Here is a 27,119-nt window from a genome sequence, read left to right as displayed (position 1 = left end):
ATAGAGTTTATGGTGGAAATTATTAAGTTCTCATTGTTAGAAATCTTTTTAAAAAGCGCATTATTTAGCTGGATTTGATCTCGAGGATGAATAGTAGTCTTATAGATTTTGTTTGTTAGGGTATTATACTAGCTTAATTTAGTTTGGTGTGGGTGTCGTTGATCATTTGTTTAAGGTCAATGGTAATTCCAACACCATAGCCATTTGGGGCATTTTCAATTGAATGTCGTAAAAAATAAACCAAAGAAATCACACTGGCCAATCAAAAAAGATACAGGCATTCCTGTGAACCAATCAAAAATCAAGGCAATGTAGCCAGCACGAAGCGCGGGAAAACGTGTGTGAGCGAGTCACGAATAATTTTGGTTTAACTTCTGATTGGTTGAGAAAGTGGCGCGGGTTTTTTAAACCAATCACTAAGGAAACAAAGGAAACGCGAATTACTTTCTACTCTCAAGTGAAAAATTGCTCTGTTATCCATTAGGTGGATAAATTGTTGCGTTTTCAGTGTGGTATTCTATAAAAGCTGTACAAAACAATTAAACATAGTGAGCATCATCTAGGCAGCTTACGAAATTGATTGTAGTTTGTATGAAACAAAACTTTAAGCTTCGTGGTCTCAAACTCCCAATAACAGTCACTCAGTTTGCAAACAAATCAAGTTTATCCCGTGAGGCTCTACTTTATGTATAGGTTGATGAGCTAATAATCTCTGAAAACAATCGTCTAAAACGACTTAGCCTGCATAGCAAGCGTTCCTGTTCCTGAATAAAGAGTTTTCAACAATTTGGCCGCGCAAAAATTGGGGCGAGGGCAAAAACAGTAGGGGGAGGGGGTTGAAATAGTGAGAGAGGAATTAGTCTCAAAATAAAGTCCATTTCGATATTGTGGGCAGGACTTCTTTCAAACCAACTGGAAAAGTACTTAGATATGTGTACTAGGCTAGGACCTTCAAGAATCAATGATTCTTTGCTATCTTCAACTACTTTGCACTACGCTGACTGTAGTAGCCATTCCTGCTCTAGTTCTATCATTAGTATCGTTACTGTCCTAGTCGAACAAGCTGTTATTAAATATCGTAATTTGGGGGGGGGGGGGGAGAAAAAAAAAAAATTTAAAAAAAAAAAAAAAAAAAAAAAAAAAAAAAAAAAAAAAAAAAAAAAAAAAAAAAAAAAAAAAAAAAAAATTTTCATCCCCCCCCAAAAAAAAATGGTCCGTTCCAAAAAGCCGGGCGCATATTGGGTTGTTTTGAGGCCTTTTGAGAGGGGGGTTTGGAGAGAGGGGTTCATAAGAGAGGGGAGATTTCGAGCCATATATCAGTGTTAGGGTTAGGGTAGAAGAGAAATTCAATGGACTTTTAATGTTTAGTATTGTTTATTAGCACGTTTCAAAAAACAGCGACCATACAAAATAAATGTGGTGGATGAATTACTTTAAAAGCATGTTCATAACTGGCATGATCTACCTTCCAGCGAAAGGGGATGTGGGGGGGGACCGTGTGGCCATTAAAAAATAGAACTTACAGAGTAGGACTTACAAGAGAGGAGGAGGAGGCTTTTACAGTAAGTATGTCAAGCTTCGACAAACTTTTGAATTTAAATAAAATGATTCTTCAATGTCTTTAATTAATAACTAAGTTATTATATAGAATTTCTAGTATCGTTGTTAGTCTTCTTGTATTTATGCAATTGCCAATAGTTATTGACCAATCTCTGTTTAGTATTAAACGATAAAACATTAAAAGTTATTGAAAAGACATGGAAAAGACGTTCTCTTGTATATTCGGTTGTACTCGAGTAACAAATCTGGGATGAAGTTACAATAGTTCTAGTACAGAAGAAAGATCTTACCCGAATTCAATATTCGGACGGGAGCCCAAAACGGTCAACTCATGATCTAATTTGCATAATGTGTGGTGAAAAAGCAACAACAAAAAAATCGCAGACACTTGAACACTTGTGACAGTTGTGAGCATAAAAGGTTACTCAAACCGCAACCAATTCAGTGCCGTCAGCGCGTGCCTTATGTCGATTTGGCTCTGGCTGACACCAGCCTTTTCCCTCCTTTGTCACTCACTTTACCTTTTTTCCGCTGAATCGCTAGCTTTCGCTTAACCAACGACTTTCGCCCTGAAAAGTGAAAACTTAGATTTTCCCCTTAGAAATAAATATTCCCCGCATTATGGCGAAATCGCGAAATGACCTTCCCCTGGAATTTCAATAGACATCAGGAGCCATAATCGGGGATTATGGCTCCTGTAGACATGTATGGAGTTCTTAACATTTGCTAGACTGGCCACTGTCAAAGGGCTTCATTATTCTCCGGTGAAACTCCTCTTTACACTAGCTAGAAAAAAGAACCATCTTGCCCTTAGAAACATAATTATGTAAATCGAGCAAATGTACAAATGGTCTACAAATGTCTGCCTCGTCCCTAGGCGCCTGTCGGCCGGACGGTTAAAGCTGATTTCCAGTCCGTACTGCGCAGACTCGGGGTTTGTTTACGTTTTTGTTCATTCTCGACCCCAGAGCTATTGTCTTTTTCACGTGACTGACGGCGATGATGATGATGATGATGATGATGGTGATGATGATGGTTATTTAAGTGAAGAGGAATTGCTCTGAGACTGTTGATTTCGTCTCCAAACAGAAATACATCCGAAAACAGCACATATTACGATTGCGAAGCACAGACATTCAATTCCCCAGGGGCCAGGACAACTAAGCCGACGCACGTTCAAATTTTGGCGCGTTACAGATCGGCCAATCAGAAGTGTTTTCATTGTTTCAACGAACTTCAAATGAGAATAGGCTCTGTTCCAGGGTTGCCCAGAGCTCTTCTCGCCGTCAGTCATGCGCAAAAGAGAAGAGCTCTGGGGTCGAGAATGGTTTTTGTTTTGAATTCGTTGAAACGTTACACTTCGGTGACAGCATACATGACGTTTTTTTAGTCCGCCATTACAGTTCGTTTCGTTCAAGAATTTCCGATGAGCTGAAACGTCGGTTTGAAATAGCGTCAAGGTTCTTCTACTCGTTATTATTTGTTCTGCAAGGATATCTGGCGTTAATAATGAAGAAAAAGGTAAGTTTGTCGCGGAATTTTTAGTTTTGCTTGTAAACATTCCCTTCGTGTGAGGCTCACATAAACATTGCAGCCGAGATTGCGCAGTTCGGACTGGAATTCATCTTTAAGGCGGTAAAGCGGGAAAACAGGGAGGGCGGGGGTTGATGGTTAGGGAGCGAGCTGCATCAGGCCCACAACGCCAAGCGAACCGTGCACGCCAGTCCCACAACACCAAGCGAACCGTGGACGACAAAGGAGGAGGACGCCTGGGGACGAGGCAGCTATACCCGATTCCCTCTATAGCGCGCACCTGCAGGGAATCACGGTAGTTGTATTCATCAAACCACGCGCGAGACTCAGCAACGCGCATCTTTGCTGAGTCTCGCGCGTGGTTTGATGAATACAACTACCGTGATTCCCTGCAGGCGCGCGCTATAGAGAGAATCGGGTATTGGCAGCTACAAATGTCACGAACTGAAGGAGTCTCCCTCTCACCTCTTTTATTTATTTTTTTCTAATTTTATTTCCGTTGCATGAATTTTTTTTTTTTTTTCAGGCATAACCGCTTGCAGGAACTTTTTAAGACAAGTTTCCCTTGCAGGATTTTTTTGGGGGAAAGCCAATTACCCCGTCCCCCCACCCACCCACCACCATTACAACCATCACCACCCCCATTCTGGCTATTTCTAATGGTCCAGTAAGTAGATTTTAGAGCTTGCTCGTAGTTTTATACCCTCGGTCTATAGCATCGAACCCAATTTTGGAAAGAGGTTTGCAAGAAGAGTATGAACGTTACAATCAAAATAACGTACTCCTCGTTTAAGTTAACCGTTGAATGCTTTGAGAGTTTTAAAATGAACCTCATCTATGCCGATGAGGTTCATTTTAAAACTCTCAAAGCATTCAACGGTTAAAAACGCGCACGTCATTTCTGAATAAGGTGTTGTTGGGGCTCAACTATTCATTATTCTGATGCTTCAACCGTAAATATTTATTATTCTTTTTTCTTTTTAAAACGTTTGTTCATTGTTCATTATTCCACTTCACTGTCTGATGACTCACCCAAACGGCCTCCAGGATCCTTTAGAAAAGATAAGAACACAGAAAAAAAGGTAAGGTTGAGGGTTTAAAAAAAAAAACTTTTTTAATCTTTTTCTTTACAATGTAAACTTTTTCCGATCAATTTTGAGATCCAAAAAGACTCTAGATAGTACGCATTGGTATCTATTGGTCGACTGTCCTATGAATATAACCCTCGAGGCTTAAACACACGGTAAAAATTCGATTCATTGCCAATCTTTTTTTACCAATAAAAAGTTATTCTGCAATGTCAGGCGATCCGCGGTTACGCTCTTTTCTCATGTGATCATCAGACACGTTTGGTTTTTAAAGGGACTATTTCCTGTACTTATATGAAGTATATTGCTGCTCAACACTCTTCCAGCGGTTTTGTGCAAATTACATGCGTAATAAATCGTCACAGTTTACTTTCGCTGCGTAAGACGAAATTTACCAAGTTGAAGCTCCAAGTTGAGGAGTTCTGGACTTTTACGGAGTAAACGACGAAAAATGAAGGCTGAGAGAGGCCTCAGCATCAATAACCCGAACGAATCCTGGCTTGAAAGCAAGGGAACGTGGTTTACCTATGTGTTACTCATAACGATTGGTCATCTTGTCATTTTGAGCATTCCTTTCTTCGATACACCAACAGCATGGACCCTCACAAACACCTTCCACAATTTGGTAGGTTTGAGGTTTTGATTTTTGTAGGTTCTGTTTATTAATAGAAAAAGCATCATTGGTTTGATGTGTAAACCGATTACGATGAAAAAATATGGAATATGCAGTAATCTTTCCAGTAAATCCGACAAATTATAGGCTTACATTTTGTCATTTTGTTCACTGAACCTTCGAAATGACTAGTAAGCTTATAGAGATGTTGCGTTCTAAAGAAAATTTGTTTCAAAACGTATTGATTTGCGTACTGTTTCAATGTTGAGTAACAATGTTGCTGTTTATAGTAGTGTGATAAAAAAATGTACGTCCGATTTGATACACCTAAAGGAGTTTAGGTTGAATAAGCAATGTTTTAGTTTCAACTAACTTACAGCCTTTTTTATAAAAACACAAAAAGCGATATTTTACATAAGTTTTAGACGTGTCAACTTGCAACTTCAAGAGTAAATATTTGCAATGTAAACTCGAGATAAAAATGTTTAAGTATTTTACTGGGACATCATTAATAAGTAATGTTCAAATTATGGAGTAATACATGTGAAAGTACATGTAAATGATAACATTATGTAAATTATATCTCAACCTATAAGTCTTAAGCTTTAAATATTAATTCTGCTGAATTATTTCCATACAAGATTTCTGATGAGAAAGCTTTGGTATCACTGAACATCAAGACATTAACTTCTGGATTTTTTTAATTTGTGTGATTCCTGACTGCTTGGCAAAATTTTGAGTGTTAGGTAAAAATACAATTGAATCCTGATAACTCTGACCTTCAAGGGAAATCGAAAAAGGTTCGAATTATCAGGGATTCAAGTTATCGAGGGTAAAATTAGTAAGAAAATGACCTGAAGGGGAATAAAAAAAGGTTTGAGTTAGCGAGAGGTTCCAGTTTTTGAGGGTTCGAGTTATTGGGATTCAACTGTAGGTGGAAATCACTCACAGGAATCGATGGATGCAAGACCTGCATTTACTGCATATAAATGATTACTTTATTTGTTGGAAAATTGTCAAGACAAATTAAACTAATTCCTTACCCAGCTATGTTCAATTCTGTGGTGTATACATGTAAATGCAGAATGCCCTAAAAGTTAACAAGAATGTCTGTCGGAGTTTGGGACATCAAGAGTTTTTGTGTAAACCTTTAATTGTCTGCAGTTTGGTTTGTACAAGCTTTTTAAATTTTCTCTTTTGTTAATACTCAAGTGGTTATCATTCATACCAACTCTCCTGGATAATCCGGGAGTCTCCCGGATGCAGAGGGAATCTCCCGGCCTCCCGTATGGGTCACCAATTCTCCTGGATAAAAGTGACTTTGAACCTTTCAAAGGCTTTGCTTTCAAAAGCTTATGTCAAAACAATTTTGTTTTTTCAGACTTGTCTCGCCGTTCCTTAAGGCATTTTTGATGCATTTCTTTACCACAAAACCACATGTTGACAGAAAGTCAACAAAAGCTTTCTTCATTTTCTTTGGAACTGTCTGATTGGATCTCCATTTACCAATAAATATCTTGGACAAATGCCCTGGTTTCCTGCAAATTTCTTGCTTCCGCCAATTACACAAAATTAATTGTTGATGTTAAATTTCTTTCCTTTTTATTGCAGAGTATGTTTATATTTCTGCATTACCTCAAGGGAACACCATTTCAGACGGCTGATCAAGGCAAAGCACGTAGACTCACCCACTGGGAGCAGCTAAACAATGGCGAACAATTCACAGAAACAAGAAAGTTCTTTACCCTGGTACCAATCTTCCTGTAAGTGTGTACTTATTTATATTTCACTAGGATTACGTGTATTTGTTAGTATGACCCATCAGTTGAAGGGCTCGGTGGAAAAAGGGCGATCATGATTTTTGTCTAAACAATGTGAAAACAACTCCAAATTTCACATGTAGGTTTGTTTACGTCTTCAAAACATTGTCCTGTTTTTATTTCGGCTGGGTTTGCTTCTTTTTTGAGAACTAATGTATGCATAAGACCCGATTTGTCCAGTCGGTATCTTTTAGAGTTCTCTTGTTGCGCTCAAACAAAGGAATTCCTAAAGACGCCAGCTGGAAAAACCAAGTTTATTTATTTGCATATGTTATTTCTCTGAAAAGAAACTGCAGCTGGCGAAAATAAATACAGTAAATACACGCAAAATGTTGAGTTCTTTTAGCAATGTTCTTTTTTAGCCAAAATCATTAAAAAATGCCCTTTTTCCAGTGAGCCCTTCAGTTTATTTCCCTGTACATTCATTTGACAAAACACATCACATGGTACAAAATGGGATTGCATATCAGACAACAAATTACATGTATTTTACATGACAGAGAGAAACAAGCAAACACATGATCCTTACTGTGAGCATACCAATTAATGCAATTGGGAAAAGAAGCCTAAAATGAAGGGGGGGAAAGATCAGGTTTTTTTTTTTTTTTTTTCATCTTTATAGTGATTACAAAAGATCAGGTTTTCAAGAGGATTCATACCCATAAGCTTGGGACTGAAAAGGTAAACTAACATGTACATGTACTTATCATTGCTTTTGTTGATTTCAGATTTATGGTGACAAGTTTCTATACAAAGTATGATGGAATTCACTTTGTTTTCAACTCTTTATCTCTTCTTGGACTTTCTCTGGTTCCCAAGTTTCCGCAGATGTACAAAGTGAGGCTGTTTGGCCTGAACAAGTACTAATCTCTAATAATGTGGATATTGTGGATCTCATTGGATGATTAAAGAAGCATTGGAAAGAGCTTTAAAACAGCAAACTTAGACATCAAAATGTAACTTGCAGAGTTTCCTGCCCTGGAAATTTACTTAGAATGTAATACTATGGTTACAATTGTTCAAAAGAAGATAGATGGTAATCAGAGATTTGTTTTGCTTTCTCACACTTATTTTAACATGGCATTTTAAGAAAAGGTGATGTAAAAACAAAAGAGGAAAAATACAAACTAAACATTCAAACTGACACAAGGTAAAATCATAAAATCAAATAATTCAAAAGATGTCCTAATCCATGGTTATATGACATTTGTGCTTTTACTCCTCTGCACAATAATTGTGCCGTTGTTTTATTGTGTCACTTTGATTTCATTTATTTCCCACATTAAGTTATTTTTGCTGGATAGGTCAGGGTCGACAGTTAATGTTGACTTTGGATTTAGAATTTGTTACCTTGTGGCTAAAAATGAATGAATATTTCTCACATAGATGAATACTGTACATGTACCTGTAGACAGGCATTAATAATTAATATTCCTTTCTTTTTCTACCCTGTAAAACCCTTCCCCTCCAAGAGTCAAGTGGTTCGAAAGTCAGTTATTGTGGTTCTAACTTGTAGGTCTGTAGATGAAGTGTTGGTGCATAACCATTCAAATGAAAGTTGTTGAACTAGTTTCACACAGTGCTTTTGTTTTCAGAGTTTTGCAACATGAAGTTTGATTTCATATTTTCAAGAAAGGTCTTACGAACTCTTTGGAGTGAGAGGGTTAAACAAGAAGAATGAAATCCATAACATTCTTTGTCAAGTTACATTTCTGGTTATTTGATAATTTTTCCATATCAAAGTAACTGATTGTCAAACATTCAAAAAATGCTGTTTATCTATTATCTATAATACACAAAACAGACAGCAAATAATGATTTAGATGTATTGTTCAGGGGTTACCCAAAGAAATTTATGATCGAAAATATGGCCATGGTAAAGTTTTGACAAGAATTGGTGGCATTTATGTTACTGTTTGAAACTCATGTTTACTAGAATTGTTTAGAATTAACGATAAATAAGCAAGCAATCAACACAAAATAACAAGTGCATGCCAAAATGATAGTAGTGGTGTTGGTTTGTTGTTCAGTAGTTTTGATAGAATGAGTAATTTTAGAGACGAGGAAGAGATTTTCTTTAGAGATACAATCAGAGAAACTTCTCGTCTTCCAAGTACAGACCTACTGTTGTAAATTAACATTGAGCTTAAAAGCATGATTCAGTTTCTCAGATTTTTTGCACGTGGATGGGATGATGTGATGATTTCAAAATCATAATATGCAAGCTTACATTTTCTTGCTCTGTAGTTTTGAGGCAGCCTGTTTTTTTTCTGGTTTTGTCTGGATGGTAGAAAGCTTTTACCATTGGACTTGCTGGTTTATTCAGTGGTTAAACTTTTAAGTGCAATTAACAGCTCCACCAGATTGAAATGAATGCAGGTCATTCAACATCTGTGTGCAACAGCTGGTCTGTGAAAAAGCTGGAAAAATGCACTCCTTTGAAATCATAAACAAATCCACGGCAGGCAGAGAATGGTGTTTGGCCTACAGAGATCAGATTTTTGTTGACTTGCATGAGAGAGAATTTAATTTTTGAGATGTTCTCACTTTGGCAGACTGGCGGATCTGAAATACTGTTTTCTTATGGCAATTCATGCTGATGTTTCCAACTAAAGCAATGATTGTCCAGAAAAGCTTCAAATTACATTACATGGCAAATGTTTAAATAAAACTGCCCTGTTTACCTGTGCATGTGATTTAAAAGCTGTTTTCAACGAGAATTTTCAGAAAATTACAGATGAGTGTTTTAAATTTTATTTTTCATTTACTGAAAAGTAGGCATCAAGAACTTGATCACAAGTTGGGTCAATTTACATTTTGCTAGATAATAATCAAGAAAGTAAATCCAGTAGAGTCCCCTGCTGCCCCCAGCCTTTTCTCTTGCTCCTTTAGTAGACAAAGTAAATACAGTTCAGTCACTCAATTGTCATGGTTTAAGCAACTTACCTTATGATTTGTAAATTATAAAACAGTAATTATTGTCTTAGAGATTATATGTAAGACTATTTATTGTTTAGTCATCAATGTATAAATATATATATTAAAAAATTATTGTTGTTTGTAGTTTTCCATGGGGTTCAGTTTGTGAACTGTCACGGTAGCATTTTCCACTGTCGATACAAATGGGGAATGTATGAATGAGGCAAATAAAACTGCTGTGTAACTTTGGTTTAAGGCCATCCCAATAAAATGTTTTGTTTCCCATTGCCCCGTCCCTTGTGATGGTGGGACTGTCGGTCGGGCAAAAAAAAAAAGAATGAACACTTGAAGGTTTCTGGGTTCCAGAAAGGCCGGGCTGCTAAAATGTGGTCTTTTCGTTAATAATTCTTTAACAGTCTTTAAATAATGTAGTATCGATGTTTATTAAAGACATCACATCATACCAATTGTCGTTAATAAAACAAGATCATGTGCTTGTAAATTGAAGTACTTGCTTCTTTGACTAGTGAATCTGGGATTTTTTTGTTTTACTTTTCGAAAAAAATGGGTCGGTCGGGGGATGGGAAACGAAACATTTTATTGGGATGGCCTAAAGGAAATTTGCACTACCATGTGAGTGCAAGCCCTTGGTTATTTAAAACAAGCAAGCCAGAGGCGGCAGAGCATTTTTGGAACATGGGGGGCTAAGACTGTCCTATAAATACTCGGCAGGTTTTCATATTTGCTGCAACTTTTTTCCGTTCTAGCAAGTTTTTGTTTTCTGAACAGTTTTTAACCGGAGATTTCTGGAGATGCTCCACTTGTTGTTCGAAGGGCATACCAACGTTTCCATGATCATTTTTTTAACCTTTCCGAAGATAAACTAAGTTTCCCGAAGACTTCCAAGGAAGTTTCAAAGATGTTTGAACTCACTCATGAGATGGTTTATCTTGACAAACCAATTTTACGCAGCGCTTGTGATATTTTTGGCACCGGAACGTGGGGCACTGAGCCCCCCAAAGTTTCGTTTGGGGATGCTTCAGCCCACCCCCCTTCTCTGCCCCATATGCAGGCAGTGAGGTTGTTGGCAGATTTATTGACTTGATGTAAAAACCAGATTCTCAATACTGAAATTATAAGAAATCTGTAGCAATCCTTAATGAGAATGCACCTCTGGAACTCATGGTCCATTGACTGCCAGCTTGTGATGTTGACTCGCAACACTGCAGTTTATTGCTGTTATGAAAACCTCTGAATATTTGTTTAAACTTTGCCAACATAATCAGAACAAGCTAAAGGGTTGTGCAGCATAAAATGAATTGTTCATGTTGGCTGAACATTGTCAAGGCTAATAAAAACTATGTTATATTTTTGTGTGGCTACAATGCCCAATTCCTTCTATGAGATGTGGTCCTACAGAAAATCTTGGTAGTTGTATTCAGAATTCCTGTTGCAGGTTAAATCCGTTTTTATGTTAAATCTGTTTCCGACCTTCAATAATCTGACTGATTTATCTGAAGATAATGCTTTTACAATGTCATAAAATACTTTTAATTCATTAAAAGAAAATCCAATAGACTGTTATCTTCAGGTTGAAACAGATTTAAAAAACTAGGCTGGAAACGGATTTAACCTGAAAACCGAAATAACCTCTAGGACATACTTTGTTTTGCAACTACCACAACTCCCCACTGGCGAGGGGAAATGACCCACTGGCGAGGCTCACATTTCCCCACTGGCGAGGCTCACATTTCCCCACTGGCGAGGCTCACATTTCCCCACAGGCGAGGCTCACATTTCCCCACAGGCGAGGCTCACATTTCCCCACTGGCGAGGCTCACATTTCCCCACAGGCGAGGCGCACATTTCCCCACTGGCGAGGCTCACATTTCCCCACTGGCGAGGCTCACATTTCCCCCCTATAGATGTTCTAAGTGCGATTAAGCTAATCCAGGATTACTGTGAATTTAGATTTCAGTTTTTTAACTTTCAGTATGGTCTTCAGTGTATATTTCTATACTCCAGTTTTGACATCTCGATCCTTATCTCAAACTCCACAAATTGTAAGCAATAAAAATACTTTTATACAAAAAGAATTGAACACTTGATCAAATTTTAATCCTGGTTAGTACTAATCACCTTTGAACAAATATGTTAGTGGTAGTTTGACTGTATGTAAGTCAAGTGAAGTAAGATGCACATAAACTTTTTTTTTTATTTTTTTAATAACTGTTTCTTCTTACAGTCACTTCTACGCCAAAGCAATAAATACTAATATTTTTACAGTTATGATGTCACTGCGCACATTCTAAGAGGATGGTAAAGGCGGGGTGGGGGTCAAGATCATGTAAGAAATCTTGGGTGCCTAGCTCTAAAAAGATTTTAAGATAGCAAAGTTATACAAGTCATCCAAAGACAAAAGTAGGGGGCCTGTGGCACCTGGGCTCTGCTACAGCACAGCTCTGACCTTGCTGCAAATATTTACAGAAAACATCTGCCACTAATTAAATAATATTTTATAACAGTTACGTAAATTTCCAAAAGAAAGTCAGTGGCTTTTTACTAATCGCTACTTTTGGGGGACCATAACTTCCTGATAGCTAAAATGTGTATCATTATATAGTAAGCCGACCTCATGTGTGTTACAAAACTGAAAATGTTATTCTGAATATATGTATAGAAATGAAAAGGAGAATTCTTGTTTAAAGTATAGTGCCTTTGGAATAAGCAGGGACGTAACTAGCAAGAGGCAAGACGAGGCACTTGCCTCGTCTAAATTTTAACCCAAAATTAAAAACAAAATATGTTTTGTTAAGAAAACAATCCCAAGTTGAACAAGATTGATTTTTCTCAAGAGATACCATATGAAAAATGTCGAAGAAAGAGTTTCAGATCTTCTAGATTTCAAAATTTTCTGGAGGGCATGCCCCAAAACTCCCTAGCAAGATCTTGCCTTGTCTATGGCAAAGGTCTAGTTACGGCCCTGGAATAAGTGTTATCTAATGCAGATATCAAATCAGTTTTGATACAGCTTTAATACATCAACTGACATACCTGTTAAAAGGTCTCTACTCTTTGAGTGTTGTGTCCATGTCGTTACTACATTTCTCAAATGTTCTCAAATGACAGGAGTGTTTTTAAATGTTTTATAATGATACCTATTTACACTTCTGTAAAACAATAACACATGATTTCTCTTGTTTTGCACTTTATAATAAAACATGGTGAGCTAATGACCCAATCAGACTGCATGTACAATATCCACAATCAAGTAATATTAGCTCAGCTGATATTTGTAAAAGTTTTGAAAATAAAATATTGCAAAACTCCAAGATCAATAAAGTACTGGTACTACTAACACTACACATGTACCTGGATGTGTTAAATTAACTAGTAATAGCCCTGAGTTGGGCTTCAGAGTTGCGCATATTCAAACAATACTATTATTGGACCATCTTTCATTATTAAATGTTGCTCTTTAGTAGAAACTAGCCATCATTCAATAATTTGAGAATATGTGCATTTGACTTGCTGATAGTAAAAGGTAATGTGCATGCATGTGTTGTCATAGTAACAATTGATTTCTACAATTCAAGATTTAAAAAGTAACATTTCCCTTATTTTGTGTCACAGAACGAGGAAAGTTTCCACTAAGAGCATTTCTATTAGACTATTCTTCCTGAATATTTACATATTTTGTTATTCTTTTGTGTTTGTGCTAAATATCTGCCCTCCAGCCACATAGAAAATTACAGAAGATGTTAATCTCCTAATGAGGACTGAAAAGCCATTAACTGATTAACATAAACATAAAATAATAATAAACAGCATGAAAAACGTTTGTTACAGTAAAGTTGCATGTTGTGTCGATCGCTGTCAATACAACTTAAAATTGAGCTTAATGGGTTAAGTCTATTGACTAGGGACAACTTCCCAGAGCCCCTGTAAAGTAAAGCCGTCCTTTAATTTCTCCACGGCTAGTCCAAGCTGATCTGAGTACACTGGTTCACGATCACTGGACTGCAAAAGGAAAAATAACAAAATTAATCGATTGTTAGCCTGCACAACATGTTGGCTATATAGGTTAAGTCTGCATTCAAGCCTAGTTGCCTGTCAGGCTAAAGTTTATCCCAGTTTAAGAAGCATGAAACGACTTAGAGTATTTCTACTCCTTCCAGATGGGATGCTTCATTGTGGGGTAACCCCCCAGCATTAAATTCATTTGTACCCATTAATTTTGCACACCTGAGTGGAGAGAGGCACTGTGAGAGTAAAGTGTCTTGCACAAGAACACAACACAATGACCCCAGCCTGAGGGTTTGAACCTGGACTACCTGATCCAGGGTCCATCACACTAACCATGAGGCTGCCATGCCACCCCCGCATAACAGGTAATACCAGTTAACACTACAATAGTACAATTTAGTCAATCGGATCATTTTATATATTTGATGATATACAGGGTTGTATTCCAAACAAATGTGTCCCAAAATTGGGTACGATATTTTGGTGGGGTTTTTTCTGCCTCGACTAACTCGATTGGCCAATCAAAGCCTATATAAAAGGACCCAAAGGGTCAAAGCCTATATAAAAGGACCCAAAGGGATATAGGAATACTAGTCTACTGAGAGAATTATAAGGATCTATTACCACCACTCATCTCCGATCCAATCTTCTCCGCTACAATCTTTACTTCACTGCTCTACTCTACTATACTCTTCTCTACTTTATACGGCTGTACTCTACACCACTCTACTCTACTTCACCTCTACTCTACCCGACTTGACCCGACTCGACTCTGCTCTATACTACGGTACTCTACACCACTCTGCTCTACTCTGCCTCGACTCGACTCAACTACTACTCTACTATACTCTACTATAATCTACTCGACTTGATTCCACTCAACTCGACTCCACTCGACTCAACGTTATACTACTGTACTCTACGCCACTCTACTCTACTCCACCTCTTCCCCCTTCCCTCCCCCCCCCCCCTCCTTGACTCGACTCGTAGGGCCGTAAAAGCGTAAAGTTTACAATGAAAAGCGGCGTAGGGACGTAGAAGTGTACAGTTTAGAATGAAAACGTAGATCCGTAAAAGGGCAAAGTTTAGAATGAAACGTATTAAAGCCGTAAAAGTGTACAGTTATAATGAAAACGTAGAGCCGTAGAAATTTACAGTTTATAATTAAAACGTAGAGCCGTAGAAGTAATGTACAGTTAAGAATGAAAATAAACGTACAGAAAAACGTAAAGTTTAGAATGAAAACGTAGAGCTGTTAGAAGCGTAAAGTTTAAAATGAAAACGTAGAGCCGTAGAAGCGTAAAGTTTAAAATGAAAACGTAGAGCTGTAGAAGCGTAAAGTTTAAAATGAAAACGTAGAGCCGTAGAAGCGTAAAGTTTAAAATGAAAACGTAGAGCCGTAGAAGCGTACGGTTTAGAATGAAAACGTAGAGCCGTAGAAGTGTTAAGTTTAAAATGAAAACGTAGAGCCGTCGAAGTGTACAGTTTAGAATGAAAACGTAGAGCCGTAGAAGTGTACGGTTTAGAATGAAAACGTAGAGCCGTAGAAGTGTTAAGTTTAGAATGAAAACGAAGAGCCGTAGAAGTGTACAGTTTAGAATGAAAACGTAGAGCCGTAGAAGTGTACAGTTTAGAATGAAAACGTAGAGCCGTAGAAGTGTACAGTTTAGAATGAAAACGTAGAGCCGTAGAAGTGTACAGTTTAGAATGAAAACGTAGAGCCGTAGAAGTGTACAGTTTAGAATGAAAATGTAGAGCCGTAGAAGTGTTAAGTTTAGAATGATAACGTAGGGCCGTAGAAGTGTACGGTTTAGAACGAAAACGTAGAGCCGTAGAAGTGAACAGTTAAGAATGAAAACGAAGAGCCGTAGAAGTGTACAGTTTAGAATGAAAACGTAGAGCCGTAGAAGTGTACGGTTTAGAATGAAAACGTAGCGCCGTAGAAGTGTACGTTTTAGAATGAAAACGTACAGCCATAGAAGTGTTAAGTTTAGAATGATAACGTAGGGCCGTAGAAGTGTACGGTTTAGAATGAAAACGTAGGGCCGTAGAAGTGTACGGTTTAGTGGAGTAGATTCGAGTCGAGTCTAGTAGAGCAGAGTCGAGTCGAATCGAGTCGAGATTATTCAAGTCGAGTCTAGTAGAGTAGAGTGGAGAAGAGTAGAGTTTACTCAAGTGGAGTCGAGTCGAGTCAAGTAGAGTAGAGTAGAGTAGAGTAGAGTAGAGTAGAGTAGAGTAGAGTAGAGTAGAGTAGAGTAGAGTAGAGTAGAGTAGAGTAGAGTAGAGTAGAGTAGAGTAGAGTAGAGTAGAGTAGAGTAGAGTAGAGTAGAGTAGAGTAGAGTAGAGTAGAGCAGAGCAGAGCAGAGCAGAGCAGAGCAGAGCAGAGCAGAGCAGAGCAGAGCAGAGGAGAGCAGAGGAGAGCAGAGCAGAGCAGAGCAGAGCAGAGCAGAGCAGAGCAGAGCAGAGCAGAGCAGAGCAGAGCAGAGCAGAGCAGAGCAGAGCAGAGCAGAGCAGAGCAGAGCAGAGCAGAGCAGAGCAGAGCAGAGCAGAGCAGAGCAGAGCAGAGCAGAGCAGAGCAGAGCAGAGCAGAGCAGAGCAGAGCAGAGCAGAGCAGAGCAGAGCAGAGCAGAGCAGAGCAGAGCAGAGCAGAGCAGAGCAGAGCAGAGCAGAGCAGAGCAGAGCAGAGCAGAGCAGAGCAGAGCAGAGCAGAGCAGAGCAGAGCAGAGCAGAGCAGAGCAGAGTAGAGTAGAGTAGAGAGGCGTACAAAAGAGTAGACTCGAATAAAGTATCTTAGAGTAGAGTAGAGTAGAGTAGAGTAGAGTAGAGTAGCGTAGAGAGGCGTAGCAGTATTGTAGACCAGATCAGAGTAGAATACGTAAAGTACAGTAGAGTCGAGTTGAGTAGAGACGAGAACAGTCACATAAGCGTATATTAACATACAGTAGCGTGGAGACGACTGAATAAAGAAGTGTTGAGAGTAAAGACCAGTCCAGTCGAGAATCGTACAGTAGAGACGACTAGAATATAGTTTGTACAGTAGAGTAGAAAAGAGTATAGTCTAGTAGAGACGAGTTCAGTCAAGTAGCGTACGAAGATGCGGGAGTAGAGTACATGATAGTAAAGCAGATTCAAGTGGTGTCCAGCAGAGTAGGGTACATGAGTTGGGTATTCACGTATTGCGTCGAGTTGAAAAGAGTTGTGATGGTGTAGTAGAGTTGAGTCGAGTTGAGAAAAGTTGTTATTATGTGGTGGTATATTTGACTTGAGATGATAAGAGTAGAAAGTTTATTCGAGATGATACGAGAAACTGAAGACGTGTTGTAAGTAGTTGCATAGAGATGAGAAAACCTATTATCATGTGGTAGGGTTCAATCAAGAGGATGAGAAGAGTTGTGATAGTCTAATAGACTTTGTTGTGGTTAAGTCAAAATAATTTAATCGAGTATAGTTGAGTACTTACAGATCAACCAGATGTTACTAAAAGAGGACTAATAACTTACAGAATAACTTTAATGTAAAGACAGTCGAGCTAGTCGAGATACAGAAAAAACTCCACCAAAATTTTCTATCCAATTTCGTGCCAGGTATAATTCCAAAACATCTTAATGAATTAGACTGGTATTTTATAGCTAGATATTCACAGGGGGATTTTCTTTTTCTTATTTATTTATTTTTTTTTTTATTTACAGACCAGGGGAACTTTCTATAAGGAAGAAGGGAAAGGCTATCAATAGAAGAGTACACTTGAGGCAAAATAGAGTGCACACACACATATACGGGGAGGGTTTTGGCACAAATCGAGACAACTCGCTCGGCTCACCCGGGCTCGCCTCGCTCCTTGTCTCGATTAGTGACCAAAACCCTCCCCGTATATGAGTGTACAAAAATCGCGAGCGGCACCCAAAATCTCTGCGGCTTTATAGGAGTGGATTTTTTTTTACGACAACCACGGGTTTTGACAACTAAAAAAATCCACTCTAGGTTCCCCCCCCAAAAAAAATGTTGTCGAAACCCGTGGTTGTCGTAAAAAAAAATCCACTCCTATAACCAAACAGGCGCCCTGCCAGTGTTTGATTAAAACGTTCAACAATAGCTTGATCTCTGTGAATGTTAACACGCCCGCGTCTAATATAGGTTTTGTGATTTTCCATTTCTTTGGTAACAGCTCCCATGAATTCGCGACCAGGGTCAACTTGAAGCATCTGTGGCCATTTTAGTGCACTTCGCCTGTAAATTGTCTGAAAACCTTTTGCAACCTCAGTTGAATCTTTGGAGGTCAAAGGCTCGGCCTCTTTGAATCGGCTGGCAACGTCAACAACAGTCAGAGCGTATTTGTAAACTTTTCGCCCTCGCGGCAGTTTGTCGTGTGGCAGAAAAAGAAGGTCCGCCTGGTGGACCGCGTTAGGAGAAGAAACATCAAATTTTGGGCGAGGAACGTATCGTGGTGCCGGAAGGTAGATCTGCCAAAGGGCCTGCTTAACTAGCCACTTTTTTGCGGCATCTTCGGAAACCTTGGAAGCCTCGGCTAATTTTTTTATCGCTGCAATTCCCTTCCAGTAGCCCTGGGGGCTATAGCAGACTTTCGAGATCTTTGCATCCATGCGTATACAAGAAAAAAAAGAAACGTTTAAAGAAACCGAAAGGCAGCGTACCCAAGTGCAAGCGCGCCAGCGCCAACAAACATCAGTTCACCTTGTTTCTGCTGCTCACTTGGCTGATAAAAGTCAGAGAACTTGGGTTCTTTCGGAAGAATCATTTGCTTGTCAGGATGTGCCTGGTTGTAGAGTTTGAAAGCGTAGTCTGTGTTCGTGAAGTTTTGTTTCGCTTGCTGTTTGATCTCATTGTTGGTTTCGATCCAGTCGAGAAGCTTCGTGCGGTCGCGAGAGTACTTCGCGTAAGCTGCCTGGTAAGCCTCGAGAGCTTTGTCGTGTCTTTCTTTTTCTTTCAAAGCGGCGTCATCTCCGCCACCCAAAGCACGAGCAAGGTAGTTGCCGCCAATGAAAGCAGCAGCGTTCAAGATTGCTCCGCCAGCCATAATAGCGATGCTTGCCATGGTTGAACTTTGTTAATATATTATGTACAATTTTTTAATTGTCTGGAAGAATTTTCTGGTCTTCGAGGTACTGTTTGAGCGCAATGCTGCCTGCCATGACAGCCGTGAACTTTGCATAGTTCATAAAACTGCTGCTGGGGTCGGATGTAAAGTTTTCTTTAACAATTTTTTTGGCAGCCCAGCCGATTCCGGCGGCGAGACCTGTAATGGTGGCGGCATCCATGAATGTTTTCACGAGCTTGTTGTCGGACATGACAGTTCAGTATAAAATAAGAAAAAAAATCTTTAATTGAAATTTTTTAATCCATCGGCCGGATTCCTCTTTTTGGTCGCGGAATTCTAGATGATAGCTCCGCCCCTTGCAGCTTTGGAGCACTCAATGGACCTGGTGCCTCCGATTCTTGTACAAAGTTGCTTTCACCACTATTTGTTTGCACTTCACGGCTTTTCTTATTGAAAAAGGCTCTGATGTCTTCGCGCTTTACATAGGTTGTAATAATTGCAACGCCTATACTTAGCAAAGAGATCCATTGATTTGTGCTGAGACCGCTGGATTCAGGCGGATCCTCGGGCGGAGCTGGCGGAGTTACATTTCGCTTAGCAGATGCAGATTTCTTTTCCTTTTCTTTTGCAATTATTGCAGCAGCCTCGACAGCAGCTTTTTTCTGTGCTTCACGAGCCTGTTTTGTTTTTTCAGCTGCAAGCTTTCCAGCAGCTACTCTCTTTGGATTTTTGTCAGGCTTTGTTGCTGGAGTTGTTGAAGTAACTTGGTTTTGAACTTCAGTACGAATTGCTGGCTCGCTTGGGGTTTGTGATTGACTTTGTTGTTCGAGCTCGGCCATTTATAATAAAAAAAAAATAATATTTAAATAGAAAATTGCTCAGCAAGATTTTTTGCCAAGCAATTGCTAAGCATTGTTCAGTAATTACTTAGCATTTTCTAAGCATTGCTCAGTAATTACTTAGCATTTTCTTAGCATTGCTCAGAAAAATCTTCAGTAGTTGATGTTTCTTTGGTTTGCAACTTTGTCGGGACCCATTGGGCGTCTTTGACGCGTGCTGCGCATGTCCCCGCGCCAGGCGCGGCTTCGTTTAAATCAATGTGCTTTGTTGTGATGAGCGCAGCATTTGCAACGGCAAGAAAGCGGCCGCATTTCAAAGCCAGACCGCCTGCCAAAGTGGACAGCTCTTTACTGATAATGTAGTCGTTTTTGAGTTCCTTTTGATAATCATTGACGTCCTTGATATTTACGGCCATACCAACGACTTTGGTAACAAGAAAAATAAAGCTGTCAATCAAGCTGTCGGTTGTTTTGGATCCAACGTATGCCTCATATCTCTTTAAGTACTTTTCGACTTCTTTATCTGTCAAGCGCTTCACCTGCTCGTGTGTCAGTTGCACACCGATTGCTTCTTTGGCTTTTCCTGTTGAAACAAGGATTGCAAGCTGTTCACGCAAAGCAGGAATGTCAGGGCCTTGAATGGATGCCATAGCGCTTTCTGTACTTTCTGGTTCAGCTCCTAGCAGTTCCATTACGGAAGCTAATTCTTGTTCACTTGCAGCGCCCTTGACGCTCTCGGGAGGAGAAGTTGCGAAAGGGTCAGCCATTTATTACTATAAAAAATATGTTCAATAAAAAAATTCTGTGCCGTAAGGGTGGCGATGAGAAATGACAAGATGCGAAAACTTATTATTTTTCAGCCTTGAAATGAGTTCTTTGCGATCCTCATGGGCAAGTTCGCCAGCGTAATCCTCAAAGATTGCATTCGTTGTCTTGGCAGAGGGTGTGTAAAAGAAAACGATTGCCCCAACATTTTCTCGGAATGAGGCACTTATGCTTGTCATTTTTTGAGTCAGCACCCAAACGCTCAAACCTACGTGGCGAGCAGAGAAAGCAAGATTCACCAACTCCCCTGTTCTTCTCTTTACATCTTTCGATGCAGCACAGTCGTCGAGGATGATAAGCGTGTTCGTTCCCTCAAAAAGAAATCTTGAAAGCCTTAACCAAGATTCAACCTCGTGCTGCTCGCAAATTAAAACAAAAAATCGAAGATCTTCCTCAGCAAAGCGATAATAAGTCTTGTTGTGCGCGAAAGTCGGGCATATGAGCACGATGTAGTCAAACTTGCCTCGGAAAGGGCCACAAAGCTGATTCACCACGTACCTTGTTTTTCCTGAGTTCGTTGGTCCAACAATGAGAGAGTTGAAGGGTATATTTCCTGGGTCCATGCTTCGCTTTGAGAAACCTATATCAATACTCAACACTTTGTAATTCTTTATTTACAATAGAAAATTGTGCATCAGCGATAGCGAAAATGTAGCATTTGACATTCCCTGATCCTGAGGCTGTTCTCTGTATCTCTAAATTAACGCCATCCTTTGTGTTCTCCAAACGGAGCCCACTGCCGTGCATGTTGTTGTCGCTCATGGAGCGAAGGTCAATGAAAAGCCCAAACTTTTTTTCTGCATAAAACCTTTTGGCGTTATTAAAGATTTTTTGGTCTGCGTGTTTGCCAAAGAACTTGAGAACTTCCTCCCACATGTCTCTTCCTTCAACGCCCTGACTGTACACCTTATTTGGAACGCCGTTAATGCAGATTTTTACACTTGTTATGTCAGGGTTAAAGAAAGATTCTGTATCTCTTGCACCTGCGGCGTGGGGTTCAGGAAAAAGAAGTAGAAGTCCCTTCAAGGAGCGCTTTGGGACGTTAATGCTTTCGTTTATTATCGTGTCAGTAGCTTTTTTTACTGCGATCGTTTTGTAATTATGCACATGCTCGTAAAAGAAACTTTTGCCGTTAATGTAAGTGCTTTCTACTTCTATTGCAAGTTCTTTGTGATAAATAGCCTCGTATTCGAGTTGGATGTCAGTTAGCTCATACCCAAGTTTTGATGGATCTGTTCCTCTTACAACCACATTTGGACTGTTCAGTTTTATCTCGAAGACAAGCTCGTCTGCGAGTGCACGCGGATAAAACACACCATGGTCTCTCAAAATCTCGTGATCCAGTGGGATACGATACTTGCTTCCATAAACTTCTGCCAGCTTCTTTTCCGCGTCAACTCCTGAGGTTTTTTTGTCACCAGCGTTTGAACGGATTTTGCATAAATCCTCGGACTGTATACCTTCAAGAAACATGTTGCTGCGCTTTTCTACTGGCAGAAAAAGGTCCTCGAAAAGTTTGTAGACGTCGTAAGCGTTCGTATCCTGCAGAGTATCTCCTGCAAACTTGACCACCATCCTTGAGACAAGCGCCCGGGTGACGTTGTTTACGAGAAAGTTGTTGGCATGGCCGCTCACCGTCAAGTTGAACACAAGAGCCAGGGAGCCTGGCACGAGAACGACGCCTTTTTCAAGCTTAGGCACAGCAACTCTCAGAATTTCTTCTGGAGACGCTTTATTCGGGTTAAATGTAACGCGATGTCGCACTCTGTCTGCCTTGAGCGCGTTTGGTGTTTTCTCTTCGAACGTTGGTCTGTGTCTTTCGCTGACAGCCATTGTATATTTAAATTAAAAAATGTATTTATTTAATATAACATGGCGGCAGAAGGTGGCTTTGGTGACAGAGATCCTCTTTTGGAACATACAGACGACCGTGACGACCGTAATGACAACGATGACAGCGATACAACAGGCCCATTCCAACCTGGAGGGGCATCAACGCCCGGACCAAGCGAACAAATACCAATGAGAACTACCACGATGAATAGGCCGCCTGAGCGCGGCTCACACACTGCAGAAACCTCTTTTATCGAGGGCCGTGGTAATCTGACAAGGGAATTTCAGATACAAGAGGCTCATAAAACGATCAAATACTATTTCCCAGAATATGATGAAAGCCTTGATTTGACTATAAACGATCGTGGCAAAATCGTTGCGAAAGGGCCTAAAGGTGGAGACATTGAAATTTTTAAAGCAGACGGAAAAACACTTCTTTCTGCTTTCATAAATAGATTTAAAACAAAACTTGGCTTGCAAAGAGACGACTTCTTAGACAAACAAAAAAAAGAAAAGGGCAAATGGGAAAAATATATTTCCGATCAACAAAAAATTTCAAAAGATACCTATAAAGACAGTTCAGAAAGAGCTTTGGCGGAGCGAAACATAAAAAAGGCAAAAGAAGAAATAGGGAAAATTGATAATCGAATAAATGTTGTTGAAAAACAGATACTTGGACAAGAAACAAGAATTCCAGAAGCACCCACTTTACAAGAATTCCAACAACATGAAGCAGAAAGGCTCGAAAGGGAAGAGGAAATACGACAAGAGAGACATAAACAAGAAGATATTGCAAACGACGAAAACAGGCCACAAGCGGAAAGACAACAAGCTCGTGAAAGAGTTGATGACTTGAATCAAGAAATTAATGAAATAGAAAATGAAAGAGAAGAAGAGATCGAAAGATTGTCTTTAACAGACAAATTAAGAGAAAAGGTAAAAGAGATTTTCAAAAAATATGGCTTCACAGTCACAGCTGTTTTGCTTGCAGTCGGGACCACTATTGGTGTTATTGTTCACAATCTTTCAAACGGTTTAAAAGATGTAGCAAATGGTGTTGGTAACGGTCTTCAGACACTTGGCAAAAAAATTGCAGGTATTCTGCCGGGCCTCCTTGGCGCGATTGTCAGTTTTGTGTTTCGAACGGCCGGCCAGGTGATAAGCTTTCTCGGCAAGAATGCTTGGCTTTTGATTGTCGGTGTTGCTATTTTTCTTATCGAGCGAGTTACAAAACGAAGCGAGCGCTAAGCTCCCGAGCTCAAAGAGCTCGGCTGACCGCAAACGCAACAATAACAGCACCAGCAATAAGGTAGGCCTTGTTTTTTTCGTGTGCTGTATCTTCAGTGTCTGGCTTCTGCGATTCATCTGTTTTTGACACAGTACCCACTGAAGACGTTTGTGGTGCCGGCTCTTTTTTTGCAGCTTTGTGAATCGGGTTTGACGGATGACTTGTTGGTCTATTAACTTTTGATGGCCCACCGCTCATACTTGTTGCGCCCACTTTTTTTGTTGATTTATTAACATCATCATTCACTCCTACTTTCATTCCTCCTACAGCCTGCTTAAGCTGGTTGTTGTAACCAACAACGCTTTCTGTATTTATTACCATCCTGGCGGGCATAAGCCAGGCACCTGGGCAGACGGCAAGGTTAAGCCGAACCTTAGCCTCATCGATTGCGAGTTGGTATCTTTGGACCGACTTTGCCAGATCAGGTTGCCTTATAGCGTCTTCAACCAACACGAGGAACTCACTTTGCGCTTCCTTTGCACGGCCGCCTGTGCCAAGTATGCTACTTCGAACGTTGACCTGCGAACCCAAAATACAGTAGACAAAAGCCTCTATCGACTGGTTTACTCTCGACAAACCTGCTTGGGTCAACCCTTCCGCGGCGTTAGGACAAAACCAGTCTGCCTGTGCATATGCAGCGTCGTCTGGCTCGATGTATTGAATCAAGTTACCCTTTATTGCAGCTCCCCCTTCATCCGAAAATTTATCGTAATCGGGGTATTTTGCTCCAGAATTTTTCGGACCAATATTTGAGATCCAGATATAAACGTCACCCAGTCCGTGGTTCGCGCCTCTTGTGAAACGAAAATCGCTTGACGGGTCGACACCGAACTCAGCGCATATTCTTTTATACGAAGCCACGTCGTACTTGTTGTCGAACTCGCTAAACGTTGGGTCGCCAGGCAAGGCGCTTACGCTCTGAATTCCACCCATCTGAAACAATATTCGCCTGATTGTGAAATAAACGTGAAAAAGGTAAAAATTACGCACAACCGGTGGCAAGCTGAGAGCTGAGTGCTCTTCATCGAAAATCTCTCGACTGATCCCACAGCCTGTTGTCGCGCACCAGACAGCAAAGTTAAGTTGCTGAGGCCAGTAGGACATATTAGGGCCAGCAAGCCACCTTTTTGACTCTTTTCCTGATGTATGCTTCAGTTTTGTTTTTTGAAAAATCTCTCTTAATTTCGTTGTGAAATATTGATCTGGTGTTACGTAGATGTTGATTTTGCTGTTAAATATTTTTTTCAAACTCGGTGCGGCTTCGTGAAATCCAACCGCGGGAATTGGCAAAGATGAGCCTTTTGCGCCGCTTGGTGACAGCTGTTGTGGAAAACCGCCTGAAATTTGATTCACCCCCAGTGCTTTTTTCATCTCTGGGCTCCAATATTTGCTGTCAGAGCCAAAAACATTTATCAAATGGCCTTGCTCTGCCTTGTAATAAATGTCTGCCGTTGCTGTGTGGTTGTACGCGAACTCAACCTGTGCAACAAATTTTGTTCGGTCAGCGTTTGGATATTTTGCAAGAAAAGGTTTCCATGCCTTGTCTTTTGCCGCTTGAGAAATTTTAGTTGCTTCTGGGGTTTTCATCCACTTCATAAAATCTCTTGTTTTCGCATCCATGGTCCTCTTTTATATTAAACATTTTTTATTTTTATTTAATATAAAAATGGTTGTGCTGACTGTCACCACAAAAGAAAATCCGAACACTGTTTATTTTGACCAGCCTATTCCAAAACCAAGCGATATCCGGCTTTTAAGTTGTTCTCTTTACAACAGCTGGAATAGTTTGGAAAAGGATGGAATAGTTTTTTATAAACAAGTGAACAAGGAAGAGAAGGCGCGTTATATACGGCAAGGAAACTACTCACTCGATGACATTGGGAGTATTTTTGAAAAAGGATTTCCAGAGAAAAACATGTTTTCTGTAACAAAAGGCATTGCAGGTCGTTCATTGATAATAAAAGCAAAAGAGCCCAATTTAAAAACTTTTGGACTGAATGGAAGTCTTATTAAGTTCTTTAATTTGCCTGGGTTTGAGAATTACGCAAGTATTGAAAAGGAATATTTTGAAACAATTGAGGTAAATAATGTTTCAAATCCTAAAAATTACTTCATCAACTGTGACCTTATCGACAAGCAACAAAGCTTGCTAAATGGTAAGCCATCAAGCCTTTTAGCGTTTTTTGACATACGTGGAAAACCGTATGAAAAAGTTTATTACCAAAATACACATCTTAACGTCTTGCGCGACGTTTCTGCTCAAGAAAATGTATCATCTCTGACTCTTTCGATTAGAGATGAGAATGGAAATCCATTCAACTTTAACGGCTCAAATCTTACATATGAGCTGGAATTGAATTAAATTAAATACAAAAATAACTTTTATGTATACGACCATGTCATCTGCTAATGTTCTCCCGAGTGCCCCTGCTTATGGTGATCGCGAAGAAACACAACTTTATCCAAGCCTCCCAACAAATGCCGAGAATTTTCGGCTGACTGAAATAAGTAAAATTGAAAAAGAAATATCCGCTGAAGCTGAGCATTACAGGCTTGTGTTAAAAAAATATAAAAAAGTCCGGAAAGTTATTCACTATTCCGTGGTCTGTCTTGGCGCCGTGGCGGCAGCTCTGTCTTCTGGAGCTGTTGCGACTTCACTTACTGGTGTTGGAATTGTTATCGGCGTGCCTGTTGCAGCAGTAGCAGGTATATCTGGCGCAGCTTCCACTGGCCTGTCAGTTATCAACAAAAAGCTTGAACATAAAGTTAATAAGCACTCAAGAATCCTCGCTCTGGCTGTTGCAAAACATGACTCGATAAACAGCTCTGTCTCACAAGCTCTGAATGATAATCTTGTTTCTGACAAAGAGTTTCAACTGATCACACGAGAAATGCAGAAATATCGCCAACTTAAAGATACTTTACGCTCAAACTTTGCAAAAAAACAAACAAATTCACTCCAGCCAGACATCGGAAAAATTCGGGAAGAAATCAAAAGAGAAGAACGCAAAAGATTGGAAAAAAAAACTTCTCGAAAGCGCCACCGACATTTCGAAATAAAATTTCAGTCCAATAAAACATTTTTTCATTTTATAAAAGAATGATTGTCTGCGCTCATCTTGTCGTTTACTTTGTGTTTGAATATTTCACGCCCGAGTGTCAAAAAAATATTCGATACATAACCCGCGATGTTGTTTATTGCCTGAACGAGGCAAAATAAAAGGTTACAGCGCACTTAAAGTGACTTTCAGCCGAGTCGAAAGGATTAAATCTGAGTGTGCAAAAAATACAATTAAGTTGAAGCGAACAGCGAGAAATTGCGTGACCCACAGCGGCATGCAAATTTTTTTGTGTGTGTGCGTGGGTGTACAAAGTCGGGGGATTACCCGAATGATATTTTTAGACGTTTGTAAGTTGTTTTCATTCCTGTGTGCTAAAATCTGAGTTCTAAGCACTCTGGAATGCAAAATCTATTGTTTTACACGTGCACAACTATTGTTCTTTTGATTTAATGCACGTGATATCAATTATGACTCGTTGCCGCTAAAAATAGCTTAATGATGTCATTTTCATTTTTTTTTTTACTCTGAAGCAATCAATAAACATTACAAGTGTGTTAAGTAAAATAATTTTATTCAGTTGCTAAGTTAAATGTTCGTTGACAACGGCGGACATCTATGGCCGCGGTATCCAAGGTAAATTGTTCGTTGACAACGGCG

General features: G+C 39.7%; 2 protein-coding genes across 2 annotated transcripts in view; one reads left to right on the top strand and one right to left on the bottom strand.

The window, feature by feature from the left end:
- The first annotated feature begins 4,547 nt into the window (after positions 1-4,547).
- LOC144659395 (ORM1-like protein 1) lies at positions 4,548-9,665 on the top strand. Its single transcript, XM_078519805.1, has 3 exons — positions 4,548-4,806; positions 6,406-6,557; positions 7,343-9,665. The coding sequence occupies exons 1-3, from the start codon at positions 4,633-4,635 to the stop codon at positions 7,479-7,481; spliced, it is 465 nt and encodes a 154-aa protein (XP_078375931.1). The 5' UTR covers positions 4,548-4,632; the 3' UTR covers positions 7,482-9,665.
- Positions 9,666-11,728: 2,063 nt separating this feature from the next.
- Positions 11,729-27,119, bottom strand: part of LOC144659818 (BBSome complex member BBS5-like) — a 32,826-nt gene continuing 17,435 nt past the window's right edge. Inside the window, exon 16 of the mRNA XM_078520341.1 lies at positions 11,729-13,553. Within this exon, the coding sequence (XP_078376467.1) occupies positions 13,446-13,553 (108 nt within the window). The 3' untranslated portion in view covers positions 11,729-13,445. The remainder of the gene's footprint in view (positions 13,554-27,119) is intronic.

The sequence above is a fragment of the Oculina patagonica genome, chromosome 7 (assembly GCF_052425735.1).
Source record: "Oculina patagonica isolate OP01 chromosome 7, crgOcupat, whole genome shotgun sequence".
Lineage (NCBI taxonomy): Eukaryota > Metazoa > Cnidaria > Anthozoa > Scleractinia > Oculinidae > Oculina > Oculina patagonica.
Note: the sequence above shows the minus strand (reverse complement) of the source record. Positions and strands in the feature narration are given on the sequence as shown.

Coding starts and splice junctions, on each gene's coding strand:
- LOC144659395 (XM_078519805.1), top strand. CDS start 4,633: ATGAAGGCTGAGAGAGGCCTCAGCATCAATAACCCGAACGAATCCTGG. Junction 4,807..6,405: donor CAAACACCTTCCACAATTTG/GTAGGTTTGAGG, acceptor TTTTTATTGCAG/AGTATGTTTATATTTCTGCA. Junction 6,558..7,342: donor ACCCTGGTACCAATCTTCCT/GTAAGTGTGTAC, acceptor TGTTGATTTCAG/ATTTATGGTGACAAGTTTCT.